The 21,355-nt window shown below is 40.8% G+C and overlaps 1 protein-coding gene across 1 annotated transcript; it reads left to right on the forward strand.

Annotated features, from left to right (window-relative positions):
- Window positions 1-1,204: 1,204 nt before the first annotated feature.
- recql4 (RecQ helicase-like 4) lies at window positions 1,205-14,188 on the forward strand. The gene is made up of 28 exons (XM_012918575.3): window positions 1,205-1,633; window positions 1,724-1,757; window positions 1,843-1,925; window positions 2,061-2,207; window positions 2,547-2,704; window positions 3,317-4,394; window positions 4,478-4,560; window positions 4,638-4,737; window positions 4,975-5,152; window positions 5,471-5,581; window positions 5,995-6,162; window positions 6,250-6,342; window positions 6,435-6,571; window positions 6,683-6,766; window positions 7,356-7,544; window positions 7,748-7,930; window positions 8,049-8,250; window positions 8,453-8,646; window positions 8,774-8,857; window positions 9,564-9,701; window positions 9,815-9,934; window positions 10,072-10,297; window positions 10,793-10,922; window positions 11,013-11,179; window positions 11,751-11,928; window positions 12,110-12,263; window positions 12,356-12,464; window positions 14,030-14,188. The coding sequence occupies exons 1-28, from the start codon at window positions 1,550-1,552 to the stop codon at window positions 14,149-14,151; spliced, it is 4,734 nt and encodes a 1,577-aa protein (XP_012774029.3). The 5' UTR covers window positions 1,205-1,549; the 3' UTR covers window positions 14,152-14,188.
- Window positions 14,189-21,355: the final 7,167 nt, after the last annotated feature.

A 21,355-nucleotide genomic window follows, 5' to 3' on the forward strand; every position in this document is an offset into this window, starting at 1 on the left:
AACCGACTATAACAGGGTAAAATGTTGATAAGCTTAATTTAGAAGCTGTCAAATGTGATTGAGGCATCAGTGATAGCAGCATGACCAAAGGCTGGTACTATTTGGCGATGGAGATGGTTGTGTCAGGAAATATCAAGCTCATAAATAATGAGACTTCCATACTGGATCATTTAGGATTAACAACAACCACCTTGGTGCTATTGGCCAACAGGGTGTCCGTGGAAACTGTGATGCTGTTTTCCAAAGACAAGAGGAAAGAGAAGGCGGAAAGCATGTTAGGAGGCAGCAAGAGAGAGAGAAGAAATGGAGCTGCCAGGCAGGAGGAATAATGTTAGACCTCAGATGAGGTTCATCATACAATGTGACAATAAGGTCCACAAAAAACAAAACAAAAACAAAATCAAAAAATAAATAAATCTGCCTCTCTATCTGGACTGTAGTTGTTACGCATGTGGTCAGGATTTGATGGTAAAGTAGTGTTTTGTGTTCCTCTGGACACAGAGGAGGTGAGCTGTTTGTAATGAAGTAATGAAATAGTTTGTAATGAAGCAGCCCTCCTCTAGATGAATCCTGTCTAAAAACTGAAATGATAGAAGTCAAAATTTACTAAAGAATAAAGGTGCAGGTAAGTATCCTGCAGGAAAAAAATTAATTTAGAGAGAGAGAAGGAGAAGATGCAGGAAGGAGAGCGTTGTAAATGTTATACAAGAACTTATGAAGACGTTCAGACATATATTCTTTTATATTCTTTAATTCAGTCTGATATATTAGCTATAAATGAACAATAAAAGTAAACTTGCCACTGTGGTGAAACGAGTTGTGAAACAAACAAGGGTCAGTTACTTAAACCAGTAGCACTTGATGTCTGCTTTGAGACATCGCATTAATTCATTATTACTATTTTTTTTATATGCCTGAAGTCCTGACAATTATAATAACAAAATGCGCATCTTATAGAAATTTCATGTTTACAGTATAATGTATCCCATAAACAGGCATAGATCAAAGAGCTGAGTCCTTTTAAACTGTCCATGTCTCTTTAATGAAGGCGGGTCAAAACTAAGCGGAAGTGCCTGCTTGACAAATGAGGTGACGAGTTTTAAGAAATTTGACGTTTTGCAAGATAAATGTACGTGCTTCACAGCTATGTATTGAAGGCGCTGTTGTTTCATTGCTATATTTTCATTTCATCATTAATGATTAAAAAAAATAATACTTGAACTCAATAGTTTGACACCAAAAAAGCAATTTTGTGGGATCGGAGGATACAGGAAAGAACCTGGCAACACAAGCTGACTTCCGGCGCGGGAAAATCGTAAACAACACAGCGGAAGGAGCTTTGATAGTTACTGTATACTTCACAAAAATGTCTTCATGTCATCTGCCATACTGGCAGAGATGTTAATTGGAGTGAGAAGAAGCTAAAGCAGCTAATAGAGGATAAACATATAAGCTTACGCTGCTACTTTCTTTGAAAAAAGAACAATAACGCCAATGTTATAACAAAAACTCCCGACAGCAGTTTGAAAACAGCCCTGTCCACCTCAGCATGGATCGCTACAATGACGTGAAAGTTTTGCTGAAAAACTGGGAGCAGGGGTTTGTCAAAGAGCACAAGAGAAAACCCAACAAGGTGAGTTAACTGTTAACAACAACGAGCTTTGTTAGCATGCTACCTGTTTTAGTATTATTGTTTATGAACGCTGAATGGTACATTTTTCAGGAGGACATTGATCGGGCTCCAGAGGAGACCAGAAGTGAGTGCTCGCCATCAGTATGAATTTCCAGCTGTAGTGTAAATAAGCGAAGAAGATTATGATTTATTTGGTGTCTTCCTTGCAGACTTGTATAAAGAATACCGCAGCTTAAAACAAGCCAAAGAGAACAGCAATGAGGCCGCCAATGGGCATACTCACAGCCAAAAGGTAATGAGGAGGCTCTCTTTGTGTCCATCGTTGTCTGACGTTTGTGTTTTAATCTCAAATGTAATAAATATCTAACATATCTGAACAAATCTCTCAATGAGGCTGTTGCTTTGTTTTCTGTCTCTGTCTATGAAGGAGTCAGACTGTTGGGGTTCCCACTTGAACCGCAGTGCATTGCCGACATCATCTCCCAAACTGACATCCCAGGACAGAGACAGTCTGAAGGCGTCTTCTCAGTATTATGGCCTAAAGCTTAAAAACAACTTGTCTTCAATCAGTAAGGTGAGAATCACCACACCTAATTCAACTTGTTGTGCTAAGACTGATTTGCCTGCAAAAGGACCATATTCACTTGTTGATGACCATCTGTGAGGATGATGACATTAACCAGTGGTAGTTAATTTCATTTTCCCTACATGTTGTGTTGTGATACAAAGATAATGCAAATGATAGAAATAATTTAAGGCTAATTTTTTCAATGATTTCTATCATTTCCCTGGATTACATGTGGACAGAAAACAATAAAATAAACTAATGAGATATTGAAATTAGGAAATTACCAAAGTAGCCATTATATAATAATGTGTTTGTTCTGCTGTTATTTATTTATTATTAATGAAGGAGAGGCCTGTGTCACTGAAGAAAATGCACCGTCCTGGTCGGCTACCTCTGGACTCCTTGAAAGATGAACAAACTATAAGAACAAAGAGCGTCACTTCTCCTGCTGCCACTGCCAAGACCACAACCACTGACTCTGAATTCAGTCCCTTTTCACCAAGGTAATTAGATCAAGGAAAATAATTTCATTTCATGTTAACAATAAGTGTTATTCAGTGATAAGTAAGTTATTTTGTGAGCATAGATGCTAATTTACTTTTGGACCAAAGTGATGTGCTGTTCTTTCTTAAGAGCCGAGCAGCTGTATTTGGAATTAAGAAAGGGAGAGTGAAAGTTGGAAATCCTTTATACAAGAATAGAAAAGATAACATAGACGTGGATAACTGTTTCTAAATCCTTTAATGAAAAAAATGACTTTAATTTAGTGATGGTTTTCAGTTTGTGAAAGCTTTTAGCTCATATGGATTACTTATATATATAACCAGAAAATAAGGAAAAGGAATTAATTTTAATTTATACCCGAGATACTATTTCTCTCATTTTTATTATAAAAATTTGATTGCTTTTGTTTTTAACACTACTATTAGGATGAATGAATTGCAAAATAAAGCAGTTTGGATATTGGAGAATCCAATATCGTCTTTTACTTTTGAGTGTTCAAGCAAGATGGTTACTAAGTAGTTGTTTTGCTTGTGCCACTTTAAAAAGCTTGAATAATGTGACTTTGTGATGATTTATGTGAGCCCTCCTTGTTATCACGTCTTTGCTTACAGAATGAATCCTTGCCTGGGATCTCTGGCTTCAAAGACGCTCCAACCAGCAGAGCCTGAAGAGCCGTTTCAACCATTTGAAACGTTCAGACAGGACAATGATGAAGCTGCAGATGCTGCTGGTAGCTGTAGCATTGGCAAAGACACTAGTTCACAATTCACTACCTCTGCTTTAAGTCCTTCTCCCATCAGATCCTCCACCCTGTTGTCATCCTTATCCCCTGAGCGAAATTTAGGGGCTTCAAAAGTAGGAGCCAGAACTATGGGAAGTGAAACTAAAGGCATTTTAGGAGATGTAAAAGAAAATGCTGAAACATCAAAAACTCAGAATAGAGGTACCGATTCTGCAGGTGGTGAAAGTGTAATTGGCTTTAACGGAAGTCCACAGATTTGTGGAGGTTTCAGAGGAGGCAGAGGCCTTGGAGCAAGGCCTTCTCCTGCCAGCAGGCTGAGCCTTGTGGACAGGAAGTGGCTAGAGAGGTGTCAGGTGTTTGGAGAGATGGGAGCAGAGGAGAAGCCTGGAGCAGGCAACCAGGAGATGAATGTGGAGCAACGAGGGATGGCAGAAAAGGGAGAAAAATTAAAAGGGGAAATGCAAGGAGTCGAAAGAGAAGCAAAGGAAGAGATGGATATAGAGAGAGAAAGACAGGAGTCATTAGAAATGGGAAGAGGTAAAAAGTCTGAGAGTGTAACAGGGGATAAAATAGTCACTACTAGTGCTACAAACTCTGGAAAAAGCAAGAAAGAAGGGGTTGGCAAAGAGAAAAGGAAGGGACAGGAGGAGATGGAAAGAGGGCAGACATCACATATAACAGCTGATGATGACAATGAAAGCAGTCCAAAAACTAAAGCTTCAAAAAATAGGAGGAAGAAGAGGCAGCGAGAAGTGGGTGACACGCAGGGAAACACTACAGAAGAAGGAGGAGTAAAAAAGAGACGGAGAGGTGGTAGAAAGAAAGAGGAGAGCTCTGACGTTAGCCCCAGCTCAGCTCACGGAGGAGCAGGAAAGAAAAAGAGAAGCAAGAGAAAAGAAGGTGATGGAGAGGGTGAAGGAGAGGAAGAAACCAAGGGACCAAAAAAGGCAAGGGGGGATTTGGAGGGTGCATTGTATGTCTTATTTTAAGCTTATATAAGATTATCTGATGTAGCTTTGCTTCTGTCTAGATGCCCCAAGAGAACTTGTTTGGAGACATAGAAGAAGAATTTGGAGTTAACAAAATCTATCGGGCACAGTCTGCTAGAGCCAGGTAGGACAAAGTGCATGTGAGGAAAGCAGAATGTCTTTGAAAGGTTTCTACATGTGTTTGTTTTCCTGTTTTAACAGAGTCGCAAAAGGAGCCGAGGGTAACTTTGTGAAAATAAACCTGAAAAAGAAATCTCATGTCAAAGGCTATGCCCTGAGAGGGATTGCTCTGCGCAGACAGGTATATTACATTTATTTATTTGTTTGTGTGTGTGTGTGTGGTTATCATTGTGCATGAAAGTTTAAGGCCTATTTTTTTAGGTTTACATATCAAAAAGAAGTGAGAAGAAGCGCACACTTTCTCAAAGAGTTTATGCTTATATCATGTATAACACGTCCTTGTTATAATACAAACTGAGTAATTAAAATGCATTTTTTATATTTTCTTGGTGTCATAAATGTCTTCTTGGTGTTGCAGTTGTACATGCAGAAGTTCCAGCTGAAGGGAGAGCGTTTCGGTGGAGGTGGGGGATATTTTGGCAGAGGAAGATGGGGGGGCTTCAGAGGGGGTTTCAGAGGGGGCCTCAGTCGACAGGGTGACACCTGCTACAAATGTGGAGGGACCGGACACTGGGCTATTGACTGCAAAGGGCGAGGTGATGCAGGAACAACAATAACTATTATTAAACGCATATCTCACCTTGTTGTGATTCCTTCAGAATGCTCTAGACAGTCCTTAGTGTCGTCAACACGGCAGTCACACCCATAGTAAGAGGAAGTCAGTTAGCAAAAAGATTACTTGTAGGGAGGGTGGCTGTAAAGAGAGAAGAGCTCTCTTCAAAGCTCCAGCGACGCCCTTCAGTTCGTCTTTTATCTGAAGGATGACGGAGTTGCTCTGCTAGAGTCCAAAAATAAAGTTTCAGAGCTGGAAATCAGCATCACAGGTCTGTTAAAAGTTTTGATATGTTTTGCAGCCCCTCCACCTCCTGTTGCTGACGAGAAGGCGGTTGAGGAGGAGCCGTTTGAATTACCCACCCTGGAGGAAGTTGCCAGGGCAACTGGGACACTACAACCTCAGCCACAGGGTACATCTGTTGACTTGATTGCATGCCGCTCTCTGACAGAACTAGTCGGCTTATGCATGACTGCATAGTTCCAGTGTCATAAATGCACTGTTTAAGTTTTACTTTGTGCATCATATTCATGACATTATGTGAAATTTAGTTTTATCTTTTATCTGGTTAATAACTGTTCTTACTTTACAATAAGAGCAGTTATTAACCTTATGTTTTCTACAGCTAACACATAGACTGGAGGTGTATGTTTACATCTGCTCATTAATGGAAAAAAGTTTTTAACACTTTGTTCATGTAAATTTGTGCACATTTATTTTTAGAGCTTAAATTTGAGCTGTTTTAAGTAACGAAGCTGTCAAATACAGATGTTTTGTGTTCCTAAGTCGTGCGCGTTTAGACCCTGATGCGTTTGTGTGTTCCAGTGGCAGCATCCACTTTTAAAGAGGAGCAGAATGATCAGGAAAAGGAAGTGGACAGTAAGCGTAAAGATGAAGTGCTGCTGAATGTGATTCGCCCCGATTATGAACGACCTCCTCCTCCTCCACCCATGGAGCCGCTTTATGAGCTCACAGAGGATGGAAAAGTCCAGGGTAAGGACTGCACACTGATCTCATGAAATCTGAAAAATAGACATACAGTACACTGGCCTAAGAACTGATTTTTCTCTTTATATTAAGAAACACATGAAGATGTTTATTCGGCTCTAAGAGATCTTGGCTATCAGTCATTTCGACCAGGACAGGAGGAAGCCATCATGAGGATCCTGTCGGGTATGTAGTGAGCACACTCATGAGCTCATCTGCACACACTCATTTGCTAATTTACAATCTCTCTGTACATGTTTGTGTGTTTCCACCTTTAGGTCTGTCTACCCTCGTAGTGTTATCAACAGGGATGGGCAAATCGTTGTGCTACCAGCTCCCAGCTTACCTCTATGCTCAGAGATCCAAATGCATCACTCTGGTCATATCGCCTCTCGTCTCTCTAATGGACGACCAGGTAAACACTTGTACACCTGATGGCTGTAGGCACAGAGCAAATCTAATTTCTCTAAACTAATGATAGAGTTGAGAATGTATTTGCTGAATATCTTTTTGTGTTTCTGTGCAGCTGTCTGGCCTGCCAGCCAAGCTGAAGGCGGCCTGTATCCACTCCAATATGACAATGAAACAGCGAGAAGCAGCGATAGAAAAGGTAAAAGGAAGTGCATCAAGAATAAGATATGAGTGAGACTGAGCCACGTTGATTACAGCTTCTTTGTTAATGTCATTGAAAAATGAACAGCCTCTTATTGGATCCATGAATCCAGTCACACTAGATGCAAGTCTTTCTTCTCCTGCAGTCCCAGTTCTTTGGCTGGGATGCAAATAAATGGTTTAAGATAGTTAGTCATACAAACATATTTATTTATTTTATTTTTAAATATTCTGCGACACTCAGATGCCCTTTTTTATGCCAGTGTGAATACAAATATCCACATATGGTCTTAAATCAGATAGAGTTGGAATTTCAAATCAGTCAGATCAAGGTGTGTGCAGATGTGGTCCCAGCTCCATATGCTCGCACACCTCTGCACAGAAGTAACAGCTGTTTTCTCCACAAAAAGTCAAAATGTGTAGTTTGTCCCTCCTCATCTTTCTGCTTGCGATTTGCCGACTTCTACAGCACCTTATCTTCTAATTTCAGGCGTGAATTAATTGACTTCTATGCTTATTTGAAACTTTACTATATCATTGATTATTTTCCGTTCATACCTTGTATTCACCTCCTGCTATTTTTCCAGGTGAAGTCAGGCCAGGTATGTCTGCTGCTGCTCTCTCCAGAAGCCCTTGTTGGGGGAGGAGGTTCAGGTTCAGGGTGTCTTCCTTCTGCTCAGGAGCTCCCTCCTGTGGCCTTCGCCTGTATAGATGAAGCTCATTGTGTCTCAGAGTGGTCCCACAACTTCAGACCCTGCTACCTAAGACTCTGCAAGGTGGGTTGATGATTTCTGGAGATAATTGTACTCTAACACAAGTGATGTTAATTCTGCTACTTGTTCAAACAACTCACTGTGTTGAACTTTCCAGTTTGAAACAAGTAAAAAGTTCTGTCAAATTTATGTAAACTGGCTTCTTTAGAACAGTGGTATCACTCTTGATTATCTCTTTAAGTCTTTAATACAGTGCTTGTTTGTAGGTGTTACGAGAGCGTCTGGGAGTACGATGCTTGCTAGGACTCACAGCTACAGCCACTCTGTCCACTGCTCTGGACATTGCTAAACATCTGGAAATCGGTGATCAAGCCGGCATTGCTGTCAGATCTGCAGCTGTGCCTCCAAACCTGAATCTTTCTGTGTCCACGGATAGAGAAAAGGATCAGGTCAAATGAGTGTTTTTGTGTCCTGACTGACATTTATTTGTGGATTTTTAGTAGTTCTAGATCCAAGAGTCCTTCTCTTACTAAAATGAGTTTGCAATGTGTGCAATTGTCGTCTTAGGCTTTAGTCTCCTTGTTGAAAGGTGATCGGTTTGGTTGTCTTGACTCGATCATCGTCTACTGCACCAGAAGAGAGGAGACGGTGCGTGTGGCGGCACTTCTCCGAACCTGCCTTCAAGGGGTGCTGTTAAAAGAAAACAAGAAGAGCAGCAGCAGCAGTCGGTCAGAAAACAACCCTGTAGGGCAGAGAAAGAAAGAACTGGGTAAGTGTTTTTTAAAAATGTGATTAATTAAAAACTAGTAAGGAGAGAGTTGATATGGCGGGGGAACAAGTGAAATATCTATGTGGAGCCTATGCTGTGTTATGGAAATCTGTGGTACATAACTTAAGATAACATTAATTACAGGTGAAGTCTATTTCCTTCAGTCTCCATGACTTTGTGGTTTTGTCCTTTATGTATTTAGCTCGGAAGAAGATTCGTAAACCACTGAAATGGCAGGCTGAATCGTACCACGCCGGCCTGTCGGGGTCAGAGCGGCGACGCGTGCAGAACAACTTCATGTGCGGAGAGCTCAGGATCGTGGTGGCCACAGTGGCGTTTGGCATGGGCCTGGATAAATCTGACGTTCGTGGTATCATCCATTACAACATGCCTAAGGTGGGCAGTGCTCGGATCTATCCTGACTCGTGTCTCCTCATACTGGACTTGAAAATACATTAAATATTTTTTAACTTTCTCTTTTAGTCTGTTTTGGGGCATCTTATCCTGTTTTTCTTGTTGACAGAGTTTTGAGAGTTACGTTCAGGAAATTGGGAGGGCAGGAAGAGATGGAGAGCCGGCTCACTGTCACCTTTTCCTGGACCCGGAGGTGAGTCTTAAAATTGTGATTACTTTCTTCATTACTGACGTCAATGATGTAGTTACAGAAAGCAGTACTGATGCAGTGGGATTGCAGTTCTTGGAAAAAATAGGTCTTTGTACACATTTGTTGTGATGGTCGACTGTGCTTAAGAAATGAACTTCCTCAATGTCAGCTGGCAATTTCAAACAAATCCCGTTTTAAATACTTTATAAATAATGATCTTTGGGGGCGTTCTGTGTCGGTGTAGATAAAATGACCCCAAATAAACCAGAGAGAAAGTGGAATCATGAACCTTCTGTCATATTCACAATCAGTTTGTAATAAAATGTTTGTGTAAGTAAGAGAGAGGAGTTGAGATGCTCCCGCTCATAAAGGGATGGACATGGTCAGCACAATACACATGTAGACTGTAGTGTTTAAGTGATTCTCAGTGGGTAATGAGAGGTCCAAAATGTGCCATGAAAATATCACACTGTTACACCACCAACAATCATCTTTCTTCTCCATTCTGGTGCTCTGTTTGAACTTCAGCAGGTTCCAACCGAACGTGTGCATGTGAAAAATGCATAGAGTTGCTGTCGTGTTGAGTGTGATTGTCTGATGATGAGATATTTGGACTGACAAGGAGCAGTACAGGTGAACCTAATAAAGTGACCAGTGAGTGTATATTGCATATACGAATAATATCATGTCATTCTGTGTGTGATTGTAGGGTGGAGACCTCCATGAGCTCCGTCGCCATATCTACGCAGACACAGTGGACTACTATACGGTGAAAAGACTGGTGCAGAAAGTTTTCCCAGCTTGCAAATGTAAACAGATACACCAGAAACAGCAGGAACTCTTCAAGGTAACTCCTCCTTCGTCTGTCTGTGAGTGTGTTTTAGCCTGAAGAAATTTCTTTGTCTGTAGAACTCAAACTTTCTGTGAAGTAAAGGACTGTGTGTCTGTGTGTTTGTGTAGGATGTTGAAGACTCTGAGCTGTTGGAGGTGATGGATGTGTGCGATCAGGAGAGCAGCATGAATTCTTCTGCTCAGCAAGACATGTCAGACAAAGATGAATCACAACCTGCTGCTGCACCTGTAAGTAAAGTGGGAACTGGTCTCTGATCGCTTCACACAATAGAGAAATTTAAACAAAAAAATAATGAAATGCTAATTTCATAATTACTTTTTTAGTACATAATTTTTTTTGGTAATATGACTATTTTTACTGCAAGGAATCAGATCTCAGTTCTGCTGGGCTAGCCATCCGAGAAGACAACGATAAAAGAGAGGAACGAAATGAGGATGAGATGAAAAAACAGACAGAAGACCAGAGAGATAACCGGGAGAGGGACCAAGAAGAGGAGCGCTGTGATTGGCCCAGAGAGCGAGTCTGTCACACGCACGAAAGAGCGATTCCCATCCAAGAGACCATCGAGGCTCTGGACATCACGGAGGAAGGTGAGTGGAAACGTACACTAAAAAAATCGCATTGATTGATAAGACAGTAAAATGAACAGGTGTAGGCTGATTTGTACATGGAAAGCACATTAGCATAAATCTTTAAACATTTTAAAAATTATTTCTGACTTGAGGTTAAGACAGAATTTAAGCCTGATCTCATCCACGCAGGTTGTTTAGTGGCTCGTGCGCTGAATCCGCTGAAAGCAAAAGGCCAAAAAGCTAAAGCCAAAACAGTTTGATGACCAGATTACGCTCAAACAGATGAATTTAGAAAACAAATAAAATGATACAACTGGAGCAAACGTTGCATTAAAATAAGAAAACCATCTAATAAAATCACTCGTATTTATTCTTATCTGGTTTAACAGAACAAAACAAATCGTGTAGATTACAGAAATTCAACCTAAATTTCCCAAGAAACACTCTAAAATCCAGCAAACAACAACTACTCCCAGTGTTTTTGAAATTTTAACATTTTTTATGTTTTTCCAGGTGTGGAAACGCTGCTCTGCTATCTGGAGCTGCACCCACAGCGCTTCGTGGAGCTGCTCCACCCCACTCTGTCTGTGTGTAAAGTCAGCTGCTACGATGGGCCGAGGCAGCTCCAGAAAATCACTAAAATGTATGACAACGTTGGCCGGGCACATGAACGTGTGCGTCTGTGATTGTAATGTTACTGTTAAGACGTCTTAAACTTGTCTTTTCTCTGCAGTTGTCCTCCGATCGCTGTGGTGTTGGCCAGGCGGCGGATGGCGGGCGAGCGGGTGGAGCAGTGCGACCAGCTTGAGTTTGATGTTGTCGAGGTCGCGGACACTATGGGATGGCAGCTCCCTCTCGTGAAGAGAGGACTCAGGCAGCTGCAGTGGAGCACCGATAGAGGTTTGTTCATGAGTTCATGTTTGCTTTGTTTTCATTTAGTATCGATTTAGTATCCACACATTCACAGCAATAACAATCCAGGCAGTCGCCATGGAAAATGTTTCAGGGAGGATCTCAGCCCTTATAAAGTCTGAAAATGTCTTTAACATACATTTAGTAATAGAAGACCTTAAAAAGTATTAAGCTGCCTTGAATTCGGTTCAGAAGGGTCTCACATCACTGAGAGTATGAGAGGCGGAAACGGGCTGCCATAGATACTTTTACTGTACCTACAATTTTCCTGACATCAGTTTGTGTTCTTAAGACAATCTGACCTTTTATATGTATTTTCCTTGCAAGTGTAGTTTAATTTAAAGTTTTACTAAAAGCCCATAAAAAGTACAACTTGCTTATACATGTAGGGATGCCCTGTTGCCTTCTAACGTCAGTGTCACTCTCTGATCGACCCTCTGTGGTTTTAGGGTCTAACCTTGAGTCTAAATTTAGTTCTGTGAGATGCTTGTTGGATGTCTCCCTTCTTTTTCTGCTGGGCTGCAGTAGAAATAATCAGTCAAAAATGCTTTTGTTTCAGCTTGGGGACGTAGCGGCGTCCTCGTCGAATTCTCCAGTCCTTCGTTCTACTTTCGTTCCTATGGCGACCTGAGCGATGAGGAGATAGACAGAGTCTGTCAGTTCCTCCATAAACGAGTGCAGGACCAAGAGAGAACGCAGCTGTACCAGCTGACGGCCTGTTTTAAGGCCTTCAAGAGGTACGCTAAGCTTTTTTAATTATCCGCTGATTTTATGGATTATCCACTAATTAAAACAAACACATTCTTAAATAAGATCTAGCCTGTTTTCCAGTATTGGCTAGCTTTGACCGTTTGTCTTTTTGCGTGCAGTTACCCTCTGTCTGCTTTGGTGTTTGACTTTGTGTTCGCTGTGCTTCAGTGTTGCCTTCTGCAGCGTACTGTCCTGTGTAGACGATCTGGACGAGAGCCGCAGTTTGCAGTTAAAAAGCCTTCTGTCCGAGTACTTTGATAAGAGGCGGGACAGGGACCACGCTCTCAAACCTTTTGATCTCGAGGAGCTCGACAAATATAAGGTTTTACAAAGACAAATAATGTAGAAAACTTTTCAGGAGTTGTAGTTAACGTGAAGTCTGTGAACGATTCGGCTTACCTCTGTATGTTTTAGCTGTTGGACTGGGAGGATCAAATCAGAGCCGACATCAGAAGTTTCCTCTCCAACCGAAGTGACGAGAAGTTTTCTGGAAGGGCTGTCGCTCGTATCTTCCATGGCATAGGTGAGGACGCACATGCGCACACACATTTACCTGCATAAGCGCAGGTAGTTTTTTTTTCTTTTTCTTTTTTTGGACCAGAACATTTTTCTCTCCAAACCCTTCTCACTGAAGTACTTCATGCTTTACAATAAATGTGGAGGTGTTTGCTTGTTTACATTCACCTTTACACATATTCAGAATGTCTCCTTTTAAATGGCACCAAATTATCCAACTTAAAAAAGCTGAAGCCTGTCTGCTGTGAATAGTTGGTCACAGATTTTTTTGTTTGTCAGAACATCAACTCCAAAGCAGTGAACCTATAAACCTCTAGAGGTCGTTAGAGAGCTAATTTAGGACTTTTCAGTTTTGCTGAGATTTTAATAGTTCAAAGTGTACAAACATAAGCTAGATAGCGTCAGAAAATTGTTGCTATAGATTATCTGTCAAGGCATGGAACAAAATTACTTATGTGTTATGTAAAAAAAGAGAGAAAAAAGGTTTTGAGAGGCCTTTGTGTTGACCTGTCAGTGTGTTCAGGCTGTATGTTGTACTGGATGGACTCCCTCCTCACTACAACTGTAAACTGGGATAAATAGCAAAGAAAATAAGGAGCTGAGAAGTTTGGGGGCTCGGGAGATGACTTGCGTTGGAAGTGCCAAACAGTTTGAGATTCACTGTGCTCAGCTAATCACATGTTCACTTCTCAGCTGACCAATGGGCTCTTTATTTCAAAAGTCTAACTCCCTCCTTACACTTATCTTTTATCTTTAATTTATATAAGTTCTCAGAAAGAACATGATGTTTATAACATATCTTTTTAAGAACCCAAAGCGTTTAGACAAAAAACCTCGTGAACAGGTGACATTTTAACTACTTGTTGAAATTTCCAAAGCCGGGGCGTTACAAATCCCAGATGGGAACAGTCCCCACATAAGGACTGAAGACTTTCTGTGGGGACTCGAGAGCACGACTTTATCAGGAGAATTCGGAGTCTGGGATGGGGTGTAGGGGAGGAGAAGTTCTGATAAGTGAGGAGAAGGATTTTTAAAGAAGATATAGGATCTGACTTGATGCAGGTAAGATCTCTGGCAGCTGACTTCTGAACATACCAAAGAGGACACCAGTGCAGTGATGTAGACGAGAAAGTTATGAAGACCTCCATTAGGGTTTCAGCTGTACAGTCTGACACTAACCTGAATCTGGATTTATGCAAGAGTGTAATAACCGCAGATACAGGGATAATCGCTCTCACATTTTCCTACATTTGAATTTTATTTTACTCTTTTGGGATTCTTTGGCTGTCAACCTGAAAAAAGGTTGAGGTGGCACGTTTCTATTAAAATAAGTTTTATCCAGCACCTCCCAGAATTATAGACCTTGATCTTTAGCCTTCCTTTTGTTATTAGCCACAGTTAAACACAGCTAATAATAGTAATTGTGCATTGATATTTAACTAAGGAGAAGTTGACAGTGCGATTTATTTCTCATGTATGAATTTCACTGTTTGGCCTTTGATCCATCAGCTGTGGATGTTGAAGTAAAAACTTCTATAAACTAACGCTAAATAAATCCAACCTGTGTTTCAGGCAGTCCGTGTTATCCGGCTCAAACCTACGGCAAAGACAGACGTTACTGGAGGAAGTACATCCAGTTTGACTTCAACCAGCTCATCAGACTGGCCACTCAGGAGATCATTCGCTTCAAGTGATCGACCAGATGGTCCTATCTTTTTTTTTTTTTTTTTTTTTTTTTTTTTTAACGTACGTCTCATTTGTTTGTATACAAAAACTAAATAAAATATATTTTTGTATCTTGGTCTTTGAGATGCATTTATTTAAAAAATAGGACAACCACAGAACAAATCTGTGGTCAGTAAACATAAAACCTCACATGTCTGTGAAGGTTCTCAGTCATTCAGGTCATCGTAGTCAAAGGAGCTTGCAAAGAAAAGCGTCTGGACTTCTTTAAGTTGCTTGAAGACGTTTCACCTCTCATCCGAGAAGCTTCTTCAGTTCTAAGGTCAAATGGTGGAGAGTCACATTGAAGAGAACGGCAAACTCAACATCGAAGTTTACTGGAAGCCCACACACACGGACCAGTACCTCCTCTTTGACTCCCATCACCTTCTGGAACACAAACTTGGAGTAATCAGGACCCTACACCACCGGGCAGAACATGTTCCCTCTAAGCCTGAAGGAAAAAAGAAGGAACACACACATGTAAAGGAAGCACTCAAAACGTGCGGCTATCCTAAATGGGCGTTCTTAAAGTCAGCAAACAGGCACAGAAAAGAAGACCAGACACCAGCGAGGGAGGATAAGAAGGACAGACGCAACAACATTGTCATCCCCTATGTAGCCGGTGTATCAGAAAAACTCAGGAGAGTTTTCTCCAAGCATGACATCCCGGTGCATTTCAGACCCAGCAACACGCTCAGACAAAAACTGGTTCACCCGAAAGACAAAACGCCAAAACACAAACTTAACAATGTGGTGTATGCTGTACAGTGCAGCGAGGAATGCTCAGACCTCTACATTGGAGAGACCAAACAGCCACTTCACAAGCGCATGGCACAACACAGAAGAGCCACCTCCACAGGACAAGACTCAGCAGTCCATCTGCATCTTAAGGATAAAGGACACTCTTTCGAGGATGCCAACGTTCACATTTTGGACAGAGAGGACAGATGGTTTGAAAGAGGAGTGAAAGAAGCCATCTATGTCCACTGTGAGCGACCATCTTTGAACAGAGGCGGTGGTTTACGACACCAACTCTCTGCCATCTATAATCCAGTTTTGAGTTCCCTTCCCAGACGCCTTAACACCCACTCACATCCTGGGCCATCTGACCTCAGGAATTCGCATGATAAGGTGGGGCCAGGTTTCACAATGAACACACCTGAAACTCTGGCTGATAGGGCTTTGGAGTTGACGTCACGCCGCAATGCATTGTGGGAGCGCGGCACCATTTTCGGGGTCTACGAATCAAATCAAACACACTGTGTTGGAACAACGATTACAAGATGCTTAAAAGCAGCTCAAACGAGAATGGACTGTATAGAGACCGATTGTGTCCAGAGGCAAAGCGGCGGTACTTGCAGAAAATAGCGTGCATTGGAAATGTGGACCCGTATGAAATACGGCCGTGGAGTAGAAACCCTGAAGACCAACCGCTATTGACGTAGCCTGACATATTTCATACCTTATCTGTGGAGTCAGCGCGTACAAGTCGTCATTCAAACAAAGGTAAGTCAGCTCGAGTACTGCGTGTGAAATGCGTTTGATTTCCCTGCAAACATTCACATTAGTGCAGCATAAATTCATTCATGAGGGGAAATTACAGTGAGAACATGTGGAGACTGTTAGGTGGATAACATAGTGAGTTCAGTGCATTGATGTGACATTGTCCTGAAGGATTTAGTTATTCTCTATGGTTAAAGAAATTGCAATGATTTATTAATGTTTATTATAAATAATTCTAATTATACATCTTGCTTCCATATTTGTATCCTGTGTCACTAAAAATACTTTTTATTTTAGTTTTATACATTGATTAATGACCTGCAGAATCTCCTTATCATATTAAGTGATTCATAATAGTCACTTTATGCTTTCTCCATCTCTAAAGTGATGACATCCTTCCATTACATACTTTAGGTTCATTTTCTGCAGGCAGGTTTCTGACAGAGAACAGACAGATTTAGACTATAACCTGCAGCGTTCTATAGATGGACACATAAAGAAATGCATAATTACATGTATGTGCTAACTTTCTAGACACTTTGTTACATTTATGATAAAGTAGATAAAACACATTTGTGTCGGCCTTGGCTCATAGTTCTTGTCTTTAAATGAACTTTGTCTGTGTGTGTTTCAGGTGTTGCTCTCTCAAAGACTGAATGAACCAGCATTGCAGCCATGGGTCACTGTGAGCATCACAGGGAAGGTTGAAGTCGCCCACTGCAGCTGTATGGCCGGAGTCGCAGAGCCCTGCACCCACGTCGCTGCTCTTCTGTCTAAAGTAGACGGACCAGTGTTGATCCGTGGCACAAGGACTGTTACAGATGAACCTGCATACTGGGTTTTGCCTGGTAATATGACCAAGATACAGCCAGAGGTTGGCCATAAGATAGACGACTTCTCTTCAGCTGCCCAAAAAAAGGCTCTTGATCAAAACATAAACAGACCATCTGTAGTGACAGGTAAAAGGAGCCGTCCCCAAAACAGAAAAATCCCACCTGCTACTGTGGAGGAGTTGTCACTGCTATAATGCCATGTTTTATCTAGGGGTCTAGATTTATGCCTGTAGTGCACTGCTGTGTAAATAATTTGCATTTACTGAATATGTACTGACTGAGTCCCGCTGTTCAAAAGTTGAATAAAGAAACAAAATAATTTTGCCTTTTTTTTTTTTATTAAAACCACTTTATAGAGCATCACATCAGTAACAGTGTAAAATCCATATCATTTACAGTTTACAAATGACAAAATGTTTACACCAAATCATGAGTGTTTACATGATATCACCCACTACTAACATTACTTTATTTACTGTATCTTTTGAAAAAATAACAGCACAAGACTTAAGAACATTTAACAGGAGCAGGTTTCATTTTTCCCTGGTTTTACTACCACACTGTTCACTAAACGCAGCAAATCTTCACCATCTTATCCAGGAGGGTCACCTCTTCACCCTCACATGGAAGAAGTAATCTGATTGGCATGGTGGTTTGTTTGAAGCAGGTCCCTTGTGTAGCGCTGGAACCCAGTCATGATGTTTCATCCATTTCATCGGCTGGTTTGCTGCAATAATGGCAAATAATTAGCAACTCTATAAATAGAAGGTAGTTCTGCAAAATCACTAAGTAGGATGTTTGTTCTAATTTGCTACGACCTCAGAGCGCATCGAAAATGAAACTAATAGGCTATAAAGAGTGATATGAACATATAGAACTTACCGGAATGAAAATGTCTGGAGCACCAACAGATATTTGGAGATGGAAGAGAACTGGAGCTCGTCTCACAGCTGCTATCCAGGCTGGACGCCTTCGTTTGCTAACATCGATACACGAGCTGCTTCCAGGTTGGGAAAGAATGAAAAGATAAACCATTTTCAACCTTATTCTCTTGCCGGTCGTGCGATCGAACATTGCAGCCGACCACACAGCAAATACGAACCGTGGCTGTTGTGTGTGCTCCCTTTTCACTTGCGCTAGACCCCCAAAATGGCGGATCGGGCCAAAATCCTTTCCACGCCCACCCCCGTGACATCACGCTCCAAAGCCCTATTGGGACCCACACCCAGTTTCACACCTTGGCTCAGGCGATTAGAGGATCATCAGGGGGTCCTTTTGTCCCTCCGTGGGGGGAAACTCCCACTAGGTTTATATCTGGGACTCTCCACCATTTGACCTTAGAACTGAAGAAGCTTCTCGGATGAGAGGTGAAACGTCTCCAAGCAACTTAAAGAAGTCCAGACGCTTTTCTTTGCAAGCTCCTTTGAATAAAACCCCACAGGTGAGGAAAATAAAATCCATGACCCAGAAACGAACTGACATAAGGAAGTAAAACTTAAAGTGTGGGATTTTGTGCTGTGTGTGCATGAATATTACTGAACAAAATTTTTAAACATGATAAGAATAACAATTATTTACTTGACTGAAATGTATTATGACCCAAATTTAAGGGGATTAGTGAAAAGGTGAGCCACTTTCTGAACTTGTGTTCCTTTTCCCCCAGTTTTTTTTATTGCCATTGTTAAAACTTTACTCCACTTCAGGAGATGCACATAAAGCTTTTGAGCTGTAAACATTTAGATTACCTGGTTAGTGGAAATGTTTTGGATTTTTTTTTTTGTTTCACTGTAAATAGCAACAAGTATTTAAATCTCTTTTTGTAGCTTAATTTTTCCTACCTGCTGCTTAATCTATAGGCATCAGAGATGTACCGGCCTTCTCTTGAACCACTTGGTGAGCAAGTGAATCTGTGTTGGTGTGATGAGCATCATATTTCTTTAAAAAAAGGAAGAAAAAAAAAAAGAAAGCTGAAAGCTCAAACAGGCTTATTAGAGTGAGGTAAGTGAAACAGAGCCAGCAGTGCTTGGGTTTCTTTATTCATTGTACTTCCACCGTGCACGTACCTGATTTAACTCGATATCTTGCACGAAAAAGATGCAGCTTTTGTAGTTTTGCCTCTGTACTAACCGAAACAATCAAGAAGTGATTGACATGCAGGCATTCAGCTTTACTTTGTGAGGTTTACTAATTACACACATGCTTTCTTTTTTCCAGAAGGTCAAAAGTAATTTGAGAATGAGCTCATACACAATTTCCTGGCCAGGTGACACATGTTCTCTTACTGTTTCCTGACATGAAGCAGACGTAATATGTGAAGTTGATTAAAAGTGTTGAAATTATATTTTGCAGCTTCTCACTCTTTAAATATGTGACTTAAAGAGTTTGGGGGGAGACCATTATGCTGAAAAACCAAAATAAACCTATCAGGTTGATACCAGAGGCTTTTGGAGTGGCCAATTCAACAATCTGGAACATTCTTAAAAGAGAGACTCTGGCCAGCTGAAGAACAAAAAGCTTTGAAAGATCACAGATTCAAACTTCTATTCTATAAAATTTTTAGTTAATATTATTACTAATATTTTTGACATTTCAAAAGGGTATGACAAATCCAACACTAAAATCAGTTATTAAGATTGTTTCTTTTAGGTCTTTTATAAATGTTGTTCAAGACGGTTTGACATCAGGGTGGAAAATTTATTCTACAATGAGTTTTTTCTTCCCCCCCCACATCAGTGCAGTTACCTTTTTGGTATTTGGAAACCTGGTTAATTATTGTTCAATCCTCTTCTGACTGTATTCTACAAACCAAGTGGAAATAACTTTGGGACGTCTCATGTTTCACTCTGACGTCTTCCCAGAAGCTTTCTGTAATTTCAGACAGCCGTCCTTTAACCTCTGTGCATCTAAAAGTGTATCCAGTGTATTTTTATTTTAAATATTTGTGATTTTTTTTTCTGTATGAGTTTCGCACAGCACCCAGCACTTGAAGATTAAGCTAAATAGACTTTGCTTCCATGCGATGATATAAATTCCTGTGTGTAAAACGCAAAAAACCAATGTCATTAACTCAGGCTTTTTTGGGAAAGTGGCTAATCACGGTGTCAATGCTCGGTCACACCTAGAAAATGTTCATTATCAAACACGGCCTTTGGCAGCTTCACGATAGACTGATAAGGTAATGTAATAAGAGGTCTGGCAGAGTATAACTGAATATAAATCAGACTTTTTTTCTATTCTCACTAGTAAATCAGCAGCCACCCAATGAGCTGATACAGAATAAACACATTAAAATTCAGGACAGCAAGTACTTCAACTGCAGTTAATGGATAAACATCAGCACCATCTTATCTACAAATCTGCCAAAGCAGTTCACTATAAGGATATTATCATCAGGTGTTTCTCTGGTGATACTGACCAGGCTGTAGCACTCAGTTGTATTTTATTTATAGATTACCTTTAGCCAAAAGGCTTCATACCTCGAACCACATGCTGCTGCACTCTATGGAAAAGCTGTCACGAGATGTGAAACGGTTCAAAAGATGAAAACAAACACTGTATTCTTTAATTGTGACTTGCAGGATCTCAGGTTTGAAAGATGCCACAGCGCCAGGCATACATTTGTTAAATGAGGTGAGACAGAATGCATGACAGATTTTCTGTTTAGCCGGTGCTCATTACAGAGTAAATGCCCATCATCTCTCAGTGTGTGTTGAAGATTATGAAGACATCAGGCTGCTGATAAAAGCATTTTATTCCCATTAAATGGCCATTTTAATCACAATGTTTGGCACTACTTATAACAAACTGATAGCAAAGCTATTACCATTAACTAACCAACCTGCTAAATGGAGCAAAGCCTGCAAGCTAGCTGACGCAGGCGAGGCGTTATACTTACATAACACACTTTACTTTATAGATCCTAAATTTAAATCTGTGGGCAACTCCTTTAAAAAAGAAAAAAAAGAAAGAAAAAAAAAGTCAAAAATCCTATTTCATTCTAGTCATACATTTTTTGTGTGACCTCTGAAAAACCTGCCCAAATAAATACCTGGCAGCATTTGAAAATGGCCGCCGAGTTTACGAGATTTGATTGCAGAAGAACTTTGGTCAAACAGTTCTCAAGACAAACGGTCACGGCTGCTGTACCCTCTACAAAGTGCCTTGTGTAAATAAGTTAGGGAAATCACACTTTACAATTGGGTTTACTTACAAGGAAATTATTACTTTTAGCACATAAACACAGTTTGCTGATAAGATTAAGGGTGCTGAAAAGATTGCGCAAAAAGCAGACTTTAAAGAGCTGGTGGGAATTGTACAAAATGAAATGGCTGGCAGTGGAAGACGCAGGGATACTGACAGTTACACCCTCGTGCAATAAAGAGAATGCATGCTAATGCTACCACGTCAATATCGACCAAAAACTCTGGGAAATGTTTCCAGCATCTTGATGAATTTGAGCCATGAAGAGTTAAGGTAGGTGTGACAAAAGTGAGGAGGGCAACAGGGAGTCCAAGCTAATAATTTAAAACCACAATCATTCAGTTTCTATTTCTACAGGAGGCAACGTGTTTGCAGTTGAGCTACTAGCCTTCTAGAGGAAGTTTGAAGCTTAAATAGCAGACATGCCCTCACTGACAGCACTCGCATGCTTTAGCTCCTTGCATGTTAGTCATATGACCACTCAGCCAGTAGCAATAATGGTCTCAGACTGTCCTGCTCTTCCACTCATCATCTCCATTTGATAACAGTCATTCAGTTAAACACGTATGACTGTAATTTCACCTTTAAATGGTACCTGAACTGTAGATTGCTTTGTGAATATAACTGCAAAAAAGGC

This window comes from Maylandia zebra, linkage group LG22, assembly GCF_041146795.1.
Source record: "Maylandia zebra isolate NMK-2024a linkage group LG22, Mzebra_GT3a, whole genome shotgun sequence".
Lineage (NCBI taxonomy): Eukaryota > Metazoa > Chordata > Actinopteri > Cichliformes > Cichlidae > Maylandia > Maylandia zebra.